This window comes from Epinephelus lanceolatus, chromosome 15 (assembly GCF_041903045.1).
Source record: "Epinephelus lanceolatus isolate andai-2023 chromosome 15, ASM4190304v1, whole genome shotgun sequence".
Classification (NCBI taxonomy): domain Eukaryota; kingdom Metazoa; phylum Chordata; class Actinopteri; order Perciformes; family Serranidae; genus Epinephelus; species Epinephelus lanceolatus.
This window is the reverse complement of record NC_135748.1, coordinates 18,559,912-18,573,108: the sequence shown is the minus strand read 5'-3', so window position 1 is coordinate 18,573,108 and position 13,197 is coordinate 18,559,912. Positions and strand designations below refer to the sequence as shown.

General features: G+C 43.1%; 1 protein-coding gene across 2 annotated transcripts in view; it reads left to right on the top strand.

The window, feature by feature from the left end:
• akt1 (v-akt murine thymoma viral oncogene homolog 1) overlaps positions 1 to 12,642 on the top strand; it is a 39,635-nt gene extending 26,993 nt beyond the window's left edge. For both annotated transcript variants that reach the window (XM_033642668.2, XM_033642669.2), the window contains exons 6-14: positions 679 to 810; positions 945 to 1,010; positions 1,578 to 1,646; positions 1,790 to 1,915; positions 3,574 to 3,702; positions 6,806 to 7,020; positions 7,183 to 7,270; positions 7,508 to 7,610; positions 10,724 to 12,642. In XM_033642668.2, the coding sequence (XP_033498559.1) occupies positions 679 to 810; positions 945 to 1,010; positions 1,578 to 1,646; positions 1,790 to 1,915; positions 3,574 to 3,702; positions 6,806 to 7,020; positions 7,183 to 7,270; positions 7,508 to 7,610; positions 10,724 to 10,803 (1,008 nt within the window). In that variant the 3' untranslated portion in view covers positions 10,804 to 12,642. The remainder of the gene's footprint in view (positions 1 to 678; positions 811 to 944; positions 1,011 to 1,577; positions 1,647 to 1,789; positions 1,916 to 3,573; positions 3,703 to 6,805; positions 7,021 to 7,182; positions 7,271 to 7,507; positions 7,611 to 10,723) is intronic.
• The last annotated feature ends 555 nt before the right edge of the window (positions 12,643 to 13,197 follow it).

The following is a 13,197-nucleotide window of genomic DNA, read 5'->3' as shown; positions in this document are numbered from 1 at the left end:
GTTGCTGCCGCAAGGAAATGTGGGACGGCATTATCTCCTTTCCTTTCGTAAAGGATGGTCCAGTGTACTCTGTGCTAAAGGAGGAATGAAATGAAGCATTGAAGCACCTTTCATTAGCAGTTAGAGAATTTGCACACTCTTATCATGGCTGCCACTTAGATACTTCTGGGTTATGTCACTTACTTAAGAATCTTCTTAAGCAAAAAAGAGCATTCAAACACAGCCTAAGTCTTTCACGTTGACCATTACTCTGCCCCTTCGTCCAGCTCTGCCTTATTTGCACTTGCACCACTTCAGCCCACTTTCCTTCGCCTCTCCACAGCTACTTTCTGCTTTCCCAACATCAGCCGTGGGTGGCTTAACACCAGATAGTATGTCTACCAGGTTTCACAACCCCCACATGTGTCATGACATAAAGGTCCAAGGCTGCAGGATTGGATGTCCCCCACACAACCATTTTCAACATTCTCCTTAGCGCCAGGGTCAGAGGTTAGCTGAGACACAACCACATTTAGGCCGAACCATTAAAGGGGTGGAAATTGCATGGTGGGTGAAATGGTGCTTTAAATGCTTCTGTGTTGTTGTCAGCAGGATTGTGTGCCTTGGCTAGTTAGAGCATGAGTTTGTTAATGCTTCTGTTTGTAACCAGATGCCACTTTCTCTCCTCTGGCTCTCCAGACTATGCACGACTTTGAATACCTCAAGCTCCTGGGAAAAGGCACTTTTGGTAAAGTTATCCTGGTAAAGGAGAAGGCCACAGGACGCTACTACGCCATGAAGATCCTAAAGAAGGAGGTGATCGTAGCAAAAGTGAGTGGATGCCAATGAGCAAGTGAAGAGGAGGGAAGACACTGGTGGGAAGGCAGTGCAGCAATGACTGATACCTAAATGGTTAGCCATTGTAAGAGTTACACAAACAGTCTTTGTGGCTTTTTTTTTTTCAGGATGAAGTGGCGCACACACTCACAGAGAACAGAGTCCTCCAGAACTCAAAGCATCCGTTCTTGACAGTAAGGAGCCCCTCCATATACCTAAACCAAACCTTATTTTAACTCACACAGATCCTCGGGTGCCTCTTCAATCCAACCCAGCAGCATCCATTCAGAAAAAAAGGCGCAGTTGTACCAGGAATGTTTTGAAGAGCTGTTTGAACAAAGGCAGCAGTCAAGTTGGGCCTTTTATAGTCACACTGGACATTCTTTTTTTTTATCAGTTAACTCTTTCTCTGTAAGTCTGAGGTGGGTTGTAGTGAAAAGCTCCTCCAAAATGTGAGGTCTGAGTGGTGGGTGGAGGCAACACATAATGTGATGTGCTCTGTGCAATGAATGGGACCAATGTTTGCCTCACAACAGTCGATGAAAAGACCTTACACACTGGAAACACTATGCTGTAGTTTTTTTTTTTTAAATTCCTTTATCATTACATTTGTGTTTAAAAATGTAACTGAGGGGTCAAAGCTGCAACACGCACTGTGATGTTTCATGTTACAATCAGCTGTTTAAAGGCCAGCTTCCTCTTGAATTTGCTAAAAAACATCACCAAGTTCTGCTTTGAGCGTTCTTGTTCTCTGTCTGCAGGGACTGAAATACTCCTTCCAGACACATCACCGCTTGTGCTTTGTCATGGAGTATGCAAATGGTGGTGAGGTAAACCATTTTAACCATCACAAAATCTGCACCTGCAGGTGAATAAGAATACTTGTTAGTGTTCCTGTTTTTCTTGGACTGACCAACTTTCTCTTCATCTTCCCTCTGCCCTCTTACTGTCAATCTCCCCTGTTTCCCCTCAGCTTTTCTTCCATCTGTCAAGGGACCGTGTATTCTCAGAGGAGCGGGCACGGTTCTACGGTGCAGAGATAGTGTCAGCGCTGGACTACCTGCATGCTGAAAGGAACGTGGTCTATCGAGATCTAAAGGTGGGTGGGGAGACGCATCTTCATCACTTTCTCTCATCCTGGTTGTCAGCCGTTCTCCTGTCTTTCTCTTTCTCAGTTTCCCCCCTTCCCTTCATTTCTCCCCTGGCAGGATATAAATAGGGTTTGCTTCCATCGAGAGCAGTGGCAGTGGCCAGGCCTTATTGATCTGCCTCCCCCAGATCAGTCTCCAGACCTCACTGCAGCTGGAGGGAGGCTCGGTCCATACGCTTACTGCAGCTAGACAGAAATAACCACAAGTCCTCTTTGAACACATCGCCACCGTCTCCCGTTATAGCATGCGCACACTGTTCTCAGCGGGGGATTTTTGTGCACTTTGAGCGTGATTGACGTAATTTTATATTCTGGCAGTACAGCACTATTAGTCAACAGAAAGAAAATGTCCATCATCCTAAAGTAAAGACACTGCACAGTTTGAGCTGCTCTTTTTTAAACAAAACTCTCTACAGATGGGATCAGAGATGGATGCTGTAGACTGACGTGTTTGGGTTTAGGAGGGCTGCGGGGGGTTATCGGTGTTGCAGTGGGCATATGTAGCCCTACTACTTCAAGCTGATAAAACTATACCAGCCAGGTCAGCACAGCCCTCCCTCCCTCCCTCCCTCCCTTGGGTTTATGAGGCAGGCTCCCAGCCTGCTAGGGTTCTCCTGAAAATGCCAGGGTAGCAGGATTGGAGGATGTGCTGACTCTGGCCAGGCGCTGCTGGCCACGTGTGAGCTACAGCTGCCAGGTGACTTTAACTGAGGGAGAGAGAGAGAGAAACAGAGCGGGAGGGAGGACACACTGATATTAAAATGAGTGCAGCCTCAGGTCATGACACTGCGTGATGCACATCTTTACTGCCTGTAGGCCAGTTTACCTGTACATATAGTCACTACATACATTTCCATCCACATTGTAGGGAATTTTTAACCCTTGCAAGAAAAATTTTACACTGAGCTGTGGTGGAAAAGTCGTCATGTTGAAAAAGAGAAGATGCTGATAGAAACAGATTATTCATCTAGATCTTTGTCATTTTAATTCCATCAGTTTATCCCACTATAGAAACGCTACCATTTATTGTTATACGCCTCCGCCCCACTAGAAAGCCCATCATATTACAGATATACTATGCATGATTTTCCTAAAAAGCAATGTATGTCCTCATACAGAAGTAATCCCTCTCAGCTTTCACTCACAACCCACTTGAAGTGTGGGGCAGTGTATTTTTTCTGCAGAGCCTCTGCCCTCTACTTTTATTTTCTCATTTTCTTCTTATATTCTGTGTTTGCGACATTTATGGGTTTGTACCAGGACAACGCCCAGGTCAGGTCAGGGCTTTATAAAAAGGTATCGACCAGGTGCCAGACAGTGAGCAGCAGGCATCCAAGAGACACAGTACTGAAAAAAAAATCAAATAAAGTGAGGTGAAACGCCAAACGAGAGTGAATCTGGGGTTAGTTTTTACCTTCATCTTGACTGGCGAGCATGGTTACAAAAAGTAACCAACAATCCTGCATAGCATACCTTCAAGAATAAAGAGAATTTGGGTATAGATGGTTAATACATCTCCAAGAATTATGTGCTTGATAACTCTCCTAAACAGTGAGTCATTTTAAGATGCTACTAACGTCTATTTTATGTCTGCTTCCCCCCCTCAGCTGGAAAACCTTATGCTGGACAAAGACGGACACATAAAGATCACAGATTTCGGCCTGTGCAAGGAGGGGATCAAAGACGGTGCCACCATGAAAACCTTCTGTGGGACGCCAGAGTACCTAGCACCTGAGGTAACCACGACGGTGACTCAGTCTGAAATATTGACTTCACCCTTTATTATAGCAGTCAGTTTAAGTAGGGACATACAGATAGATGACAAATTAAAGGAAAAACAAACATGAGGTAACCTTCAGGTCACTTTAGAGCTGCCAGAAGAATTTCAAAGTCTCCGAAACCCTATGGTGGGAGGAACATTGTTCTTTGACCACTGAAGAAGAAGGAAGAAGGAAGACAGCGCTCTCTGTTAAAGGACTCTGAATTGCTTGAGATCAAACCATCCAGTAACCCTTTGTGCCCTCCAAGGAAGCATGTGCAATACTGCGTTGCCCAATAATTAAAGTTAGTATTGTCATACATGACACGAGTAGATTCCAAACAGATATGTAGCGTGTGTTGCTGGATATCAGAGGATGAGAAGCATGTGGAAGAAAGGCAGCTGTCCCAAAAATGCCTTTCTAATCTCCAGCTGAAGTCTATGAGTTAATGAGTGTGAGTGTGCCCAGGGCAGGGCAGCATGCTCTCATATTTGCTGTATGGGGAGGGGTGTGGCTACTCCCTGTTGCGTGCAGGTATGACAAGTGTTGGAGTGGGCTGTGTAACCCGATATCGCATTGTGAGTATTGGCGGTGTGTGTGACTAAGTACATGAGTGTTTGCGCTAGCCCCTTGCCTGTTGCCGTAAAAATGTTTTCCGGGAGAAGGGTGTCTGTGTTGACACAGTTGTCGTATCGTTGTTTTTAGCCTCCATTTGGAATTTTCTAGTTGGGGGTGGAGGAGGGGTGATTGGCTGGCAGAGCCTTAGGAAACGTGAGCTTCCGCCCCTAGACAAAAAAAACCAAAACAACACCACATTGGCTACAGCTGTTGCGTGGCACCAGGGGAGCCACAGCCCCACTGCTGCCTTGGATGCCTCGCTTGACCTGGGCAGAGCTATCCCACAATGCTTCAGGCTGCCTCATCAGTCAGACTAAATCTGCCTCTAACCATCAGCACCAGGCCATCAAGGCAAAGGGCTGGGCTAGTACGTGTGTGTGTTTTACTCCCTCACACCTGGATAAGCATTAAAAAAAAAAAATACTTCTATAAACCTTTTTATAGAGTTCCCCACCTGTCCATCCTAAACTCCGTGTAGCCCTCTCCGCTCCTCCACTGAGCAGCGCAGTCTATGACAGCTCCAGCCTCGGCAGCGGAGAGCAGGGAGACATCAGGGGGCGTTGCCATGGCAACAGGGTCGCTGGCGAGTGTCTCTATGGAGTGCGGGCCAGGCAGTGTTACAGGTTGTTCTGCAGTAAACAATGACCTTGTTGTGTGTGCTGCACAGGAATGCTGTAACGTCTGGGAATATTCCACCCAGAGCAGGGGGGGGTGGTGGAGGGAGAGAGAGACCCAATCTGCCTGACCAGTTTGTCTCTGGAGTAAGGAGTGGGACAAATTCATTTTGTCACTTTTATTAAGTAGTTACAAGAAGAAAACCATTATTGGCTGAGGGAATTGGCTTTTAGCGAATATCTCCAAAGAGGACTGTGGACAGATTTAATCTAGCTGCTGAAACTGATCTGGATTCACGAGCTCGGGAGATAAATGATTGTCTGTTCAGAACTTTGAGAGCAAAAGAAGTGCAGTGTACAGAGTAGAGCTCCGGAGCAGCAGCAAGTGTTTGTGCTTTTATCTGCTCTCTCCTCCCTCTCTCCTCCCCCTGTCTGTGCTCCTTTGGGACAGTGTAACAGTATTAGTTTGGGGCTGGGGCCCAAGCAAGCAGGCAGGCAAGCAGTCCTGGTTACGTATATGAGGGATGAGCTTGGCTCCTGCGCTCCTGGCAGCTTCACAGCTGTGGCGCTCTTCTACATATATGGGGCAGCTGCGGGCCCAGCTGTCGCACGGTGTGAATCACACGACAGCGGCGCTGGAAATAGAGACGGCCCAGTAATCCTAGCCCCACACCGGCTTCACGTTACTCCCCCTGCCCTCCCAGTCCTCCTCCTCGATGCTCACCACTCACCGCAGCGCCAGGCGGAGTGCCCACAGACACATGCGCTGCTGCGTGCGCGTTCGCGCACACACAGTAGTTTTGTTCCTTTTACGGACACATCCGTCCATCTGTTTTCCAGGACCCTCTCTCTCGGCCTGTGCACTGTTGTGTCCATATCTAATTCTATTAATCCGCCCACGTCTTTTTACTGAAGTTTCTATTCTTAGGTTTGAATTGCCCAGCATCACGCTGCTCGAGGTTTAAGAGAACAGACTGTTCTCCTTGTCTTGATTTCACCTTCAACATCCGCCTGGCGAGGTAGAATCCAGTACATGTCCCCAGAGACCTTGGAACAACTCTGCTCAGCAGCACATTAGTCATGCAACAGGTTGCGCTGTTCAGTGAGCACAACACTGGAAGAGTTTGTCTCATTAAGAACTGTCGACAAAAGTCATCCTATGGAAATAGTAAGGCTAAATATTTCCCCCTCTCGGGTTGTGTTCATTGAGCAGCTTGTTTGTAGGACTGGTCTGTGTTTGTTGCCACACATTTGCTTATTTAAGCGACCCACACCTCTGCTGCTTGTTGATCTGTGTGTGTGTGTGTGTGTGTGTGTGTGTGTGTGTGTGTGTGTGTGTGTGTGTGTGTGTGTGTGTGTGTGTGTGTGGAAGGCCCTGTGGTGATTAAATATGCAGGGCTCCAGGGGAAACTCTATCCTTGCTCCTAATGTGAGATGTGAGTCAGTGCTGGCTTGGGCTGCCTCAAAAGCCCAGACCAGGGGGAGAGCAGGTGATTTTGGTGAGGGTGGGGTGATGGGGGGGACAGTTGCTTTAGGGTCTGTATGTCCAGCCTAAAGAGGTGCTGTCTTCACAGCCGTCTGATGTCCAAACACAACCTTATTGGTTGAACCCTAAAGTGTTGCCGCAAACCCGTAGCAACTGAACATTTTTTAGCTTATAGTACAAATATTCAGTAAAAAAAACACAGATAAAAGATAAATTCTTCATTATATTATTATAAAGTAATGTTGTCGTATGAAAGAATATAAAACCCACATACTAAGCCCCTTCCCCACGTAGTTACATGACTTATGAGCATCCCAACAGCTGCGTTAAATAAATTTGTACACCTCTCCTCGTCCCCAAGGTGCTAGAGGACAACGACTACGGCCGTGCTGTGGACTGGTGGGGTCTGGGGGTGGTGATGTACGAGATGATGTGCGGCAGACTGCCTTTCTACAACCAGGACCACGAGAAGCTGTTTGAGCTCATCCTCATGGAAGACATCCGCTTCCCTCGGACGCTCGGCCCCGAGGCACGCTCGCTGCTTTCTGGCCTCCTTAAGAAAGAACCAATGCAGAGGTGAGGAGCCTCAGTCGGACTCATGGAGTTGTTTATGATGTAAAAATGTGCTTGTGATACATGCTTATGAACGAAAAATGGAAATAAATGTATTAGAAGTAGAACCAAAATTATCATGCGTCATAACACATCCTGATTTGTTCTTGTGTCCTTGTCTTCCAGGTTAGGTGGAGGGCCCGACGATGCCAAGGAAATCATGCAGCACAAGTTCTTCGCAGGAATTGAATGGCAAGACGTTTATGAGAAGAAGGTCAGTTTCTGAAATGTTCACGATGCTTCCTCACTCTCTCTTTTTCTTGCGACTGTCACCACTGAAAGGACACCCAGCTCAGATAAACATCACTCCCCCCAAGGGATCAATGAAGTTACGTCAGTGGAAGCACCACCACCTAGAAAAGATGTAGATTGTCATCAGAAGGACAACTGTTACCAAACTGACTGACACCGCTGATGTGCTGATATGTTTGTCTCTTCTGCTCCCCAACAGCTGGTCCCACCGTTTAAGCCCCAAGTAACCTCGGAGACAGACACACGATATTTTGACGAGGAGTTCACAGCACAGACCATCACTATTACGCCACCCGGACAAGGTAGCACCAAACGATACTCACCCACACATCCAATATACTTAATAAGACTTCACTTCTGTGGTGTAGCACAGCTTCAAATCATCAGACTTCTCCTCACTGTGGAGCTTTAGTGTTTGAATGTGACAGTGAGGCAGATGTGAGCTGTGGACTGTGCAAGAGAAGATGAATTGCCACCTTACTTGTATAATACATTTCCCTCAAACTCCTGAGACTTTATTAAGAACAAGGAATTACACTTTCAATTCACTCAAGATGAAAGCAGACTTCTCTTCCCAAAGGTTACTGAATTAATGATCCTTTAAAAAAACAGTTACTGAACATGTTTCCATGTGAAAACCCTGAAATGTTTGTCACTGTCTCCTTTAATTCTCAGTTTCATATTAAAACAAAAGAACAAATGTAGTCTCAAGAGTTATCTTGAGTCTTTTCCTCTGTACAGAAGTTTGAGTCCTTGATGTAAGGCTTGAGTTAGTTTCTGGGGAGATTACATGTGAGCAAAGACACCGCTCTGCTGGCGTAAGAAGTCTCCCCTCTCCTGGAGAGCCAGTGCCATTAACAGTATCATGCTTCGGAAAGTCATCAAATACACGTGAGTCACAGCCAATGTGTAAATGAAGAGGTGACACAGTGTTAGAAATACAGTAAGGTAACAGATTGGCACCATATAGGGTTATTGGGACTGTGTGATATTGACAAAATCAATTTTAAACATTTTAATGTTATGAGTCAAGCATCTGATACAGAAAGAAAGTTGTGGAAATGGGGATGGAATGGCAAAGCAGGTGTAGCATTAACTGTTTATTTCACTCAGCAGAGACAGTCAAACTAGTTCAGAAAATTGTACTACTACTCCTTACTGTAATGCAGCTTTTTTTATTTTTAAAAACAATATGTTTATTAGAAACAAACAAATGGAAACTTCATCAACCAGAGCACACACTGAGACACAAATGAACAAAAATCACAAAGAACAACTTCTCAGACATAAAGCCATCTTTTGAACATGCATAAATCCTAAAAAATATGTTAATTAAAATTAAAAGTATTCCATTATCCTCAAAAAGTTGAGCTTAGATCACCCACATTGCAAGGTTTCCATCAGTAAGTACTCATTCCTCCGCTCCATCACCTGATAGATGCATACATTTCACAAAAGCAGTAAATGCTCCCCAAACCTTTTCAAACATACCTTGTTTCCCTTTCCATAAATACATCACTCTTTCTGCAGGAAATGTCATTAGCATTTGCCTAACCCAGGGGTCAGCAACCTTTGCTATCAAAAGAGCCATTTTTATTTATTTTTTTAATTTGTCTGGAGCAGCAATACATTTTTGTGCTTTATAATAAAGGTAACGTAGCCTGTCATGTCTAAATTAGCCTATCAATATGACTAATAGTTCTAAATGAGCATTCATTAATATGTTTTAGCACAAAGTGGCTGCTCTGCAGGGGGCTGTTTATGATGAAAAATGAAATGAAAAATTTAAATTAAAATGTTAAAAAATAACTGTTATTCATTTCCATATATTTTTCTGTAAAAGCCACATAGAGCCACTGGAGAGGGACTCCGGAGCTGCAGGTTGCCAACCCCTGGCCTAACCCAATAAGTAACTCTTGGTCTGTTAGTCTTTTTCCAAAACATTGTGATCGATCTTTTAGCATGCAGGAGACACATATCTATCAGTAAGGAAAAGTCAACATCCTACTACACAGTATAATAAGCAACATCTAAGACAACATCTAGTCTGATACAACAATGCAACATTTTATCTCTCATTTATAGGAATAAATAGATTCATATGTACTTCTGCTTGGAGTAGGTGATATAGTTAAAGCCTTTGTCACACTACTGTATATGTAATCTATATCCGGTTTCCTAGTATAAATTATATACTATCATATACTGGAATATTGTACATTTTCTGGAAAATGTATATAAATTTAACCGACAGGAATGCCTTTTTTTTGGTTTGTTCACTGAATTAAATACCAGGCACATCAAGAGACTGCATCATATTGATGTGAAAGTCCAATTAAAATTTCATTTCTTTTGCAATGAAAGTGTAATCTGGGCTTGCCTAAGCACAAATTCAATTCGATTCAATTTTATTTATAAAGCCCAGTATCACAAATCACGATTTACCTCAGAGGGCTTCACAGCATATGACATCACTCTGTCCTTGGAAACTCACAGCAGATGAGGAAAACTCCCCAAAAAACGGTGGGAAATGATCTAATGAATCAGAGAAAATGTTCCAAATTGGTCAGTTTGGCTGATAAGTGAGTTTTTCTTATCAGAGTGAGTTTAGTCTTTGGCCACATGGGACTGCTGTTTTTCCATATATTTCTGTATGTTGTAGAAAAAAAAACAGTAATCCCATGTGCCCAAAGACTAAATATATTGTAACAAGAAAATGATTGTATCTCAAACTACATGGAGCACAATCAAGTGTTTGATAGGAGCTCATGACAAGTTGAATATCAGAGATATGCACACAAATGCAGTGTAAAAATGTATATGGAAGACATTTACACTGTAGTTGGTAACTATATGAAAGAATAACTTGTTGTATTTGTTGCAACTGTCTCTTTATGCACACAGTAGCACATGACACAGAGTTGTGAAACAAATCATACTCCTCTGCCTTCTGTATGACCTTGTAGTGCTTCTAATAGCATTACTGTAAGTCAGCGGAAACAACCCATCAGAGCCGAGGAGTCTTTGACACAGCTGCCAATCATGTCAGTCAGTGTTTGTGTGCAGTCAAACTGTCAGACTAGACAGCGCTGATCAAATATGAATCAAGATTATGTTTCTGCAATGCCAGTTTCTCACCTCAGATGTGTTCAGAAACATATTTTAGTGTACTGTTTAGCTGTAAAATGAAAAAGTTGCTCCAGCCAGTGGACAATGCTTGGTGCTGTGGTCGACTATTATCAGATGAGAAAAAGGCAATACAGTAACAGTATCTTTGGGCACAGGTGGGTAAGAGGGGGAGATACCAAGATATAAGCGGTTTGACAAACTGACATTGTCTCCCGGTATGTATTATCATGTTGCCCCTCCCCTAACTTCTACATGAAATAAACAGTTGTTTGCCCTCTATCCTCAGATGACAGTATGGAGTCATTCGACAGCGAGCGGAGACCCCACTTCCCCCAGTTCTCCTACTCTGCCAGTGGGACGGCCTAAACAACTCTGATACATTCCTCCGGTCCCACCATCTCCCCCTCACCCCACCCGACTGCACTCTCAAAAGACCGGGGCCACAGCCCCATCCTCCCAGCATTGTCTGCAGATGCCGTTGGTGGATGTAACATTTCAAAATCTGCAAGTTGTGTTTTTTCCAGGAAGGAGGAAATTCAAGACAAAACAAAGGTAACTGTGGTTCTTCTGTGAGGCCTTTGAAGACTGACCACGGAGAGAAGCAGAGTAAACACTACCCTGCATCTCCTTGTTGTTATGCTGTATACTGAGCAGGCATCCATACACCATAATGAACGGGGAAATGTAGTCACGTTATGCACAAATTAGGCCACTGATGTGAATTTTGTATTGAAAATATATACAGCTGAATATGAATCAACCATTTCAAATAGATATAGGCATACTTTGGACCAAAAACATCAAGTGAGTTAAGAGTGTGTTTGTTTGTTGAGTGGGTATTAAATCCATGTTTTCCTCTCTTAAGACTTCTGAACAATTCAAATACCATTCAGACATTTTTTGGCTTCAAAAGTGAATGTATCAAATAAATCAATCTTTCTGCATACTTAACGTGTTTTAACACATGGCTGATTCTCCTACGGCTGAACTACCAGCTTCTGGAGAGGATTTTTATCACTTTTCTACCACCCCCGATGCAAAACTGACACCAATCGGTCTGTTGTACTGTCATGCCACACCACAATGAGTCTGATGAATCGATTGTGCAATACAGTCTGATGTGAGGAATGGGAGCAAAAAAAATGCAGAGCGGTTAATCATTAAGGTAAAAGTTGTCCTGCAATGGATTCCTCTGACCTGTTTGTACATCAGAGTCACTGAGAGACCCCCCAGTTTCCTGTTCAGGGTAATAAATAGCTCCTCCAGCCCCCCGCCCCCCCTGAAGTAAGTGCTTATAGTTCCCGATGCCTTCCTATCTCGATGCTGTGCTGCAGACACCTCCTGGTTTCCATCTGATCGGGCTCAGTCACTGCTGACCCATCAGAAACTCTTCTCTCCTCTGGGTTTTTCCTCCATGTACAGTACAGTATTGGGTGTTTTCCACCCAGTGCATTCACTGCAGCCTCAATGAGGTCACTTTAACAGAATACTCTTCTTTAGGAATACTTTGCAAACAAACTGGGCTTCAGGGGAAACACACAAAGAGTCATCTTTGATTTGCTACTTTAGGGGACTTCTGTCTCTGTCACAAGTTATTTATATGAGACCAGCATTGACTAAAATGAGTTTTATTGTGCCAATGATATGCACTTTGATGCCCCCCAAAATGATTGTATTTGGACGTATTTGTACTTTGTGGTTGGTAAAGACTAAATTAGCCTCTTTTATGATGTAAATTCAAATGTGGATACAAATAAAGCTCGAATTGCTTGTTTGAATGATGATTCCCCTTCTACAGTCATCTGAGGCTAAACTGAGACTCTTATTTCAAAGTGTACTAAGAAGTTTCCAAAAGTGTTTTTTTTTTTTTAAAGATGACAGATAATCATTTTCTCAAAAGTGCATCATATGTTATTGAATGTAATGGTTTTTATGATATTATTTTCACGTCAATCGTTTGCAAACCTTTTTGTTCAGTTTTTGATTGTTACTTATTCCTATGCACGCTCACCCTTTTTGCTGTCACGTTCTGAAAATAGGGAAATTCATTTTATACTTTTTATTTTTTATTTCAAACTTTTTTTGTACCTGCCCTCCCATATTCCTGAGACTGAGGACACCAGCTTTAGTAAACAAATAATATAAACTTTGTACACTGTTTTTACTTGTTTCTTTCAAATTGATGAAATAAAAGGTCTTAACAAAAAAAAAATGTGTGGACTCGTAGACTTTTATTGTGAAATTTTACAGATATTCCATTGAAGATGAACTCAAGACATGACTGATTACTGCATGTACATGGATGGATTACTAAATAGGCTTATCAGGCACAGGTCCCCTTTCCCTGGCCTTCACCTGCAAAATGTCACTCAAATGAATCCATACAGACCAGGAAGAGACTCATAGTGACCATAAAGTGGCACAAAAGGACCACAAAGCGATGTAAAGGAAATTCAAAGAGATATAAAGTGACTAAAAGGAGACAGAATTACTTCAAAGAGAGATTAAATTACTAAATTGACTAAAAATGACTACAAAGAGACAAAAGGGCCACAAAGAGATGCAAACAAACTGCAAAGACACACAAAATAACTACAAAAAGAGGCAAAACAACTACACAGACACACATAATAACCAAAAAAAGACTTGAAACGACTAGAGAGACACAAAACAACCAGAAATTATGCAAAATGACTTCAAAGATACACAAAACAATCAAAAAGAGACCCAAGAAGACCACAAATAGATGCAAAATAACTG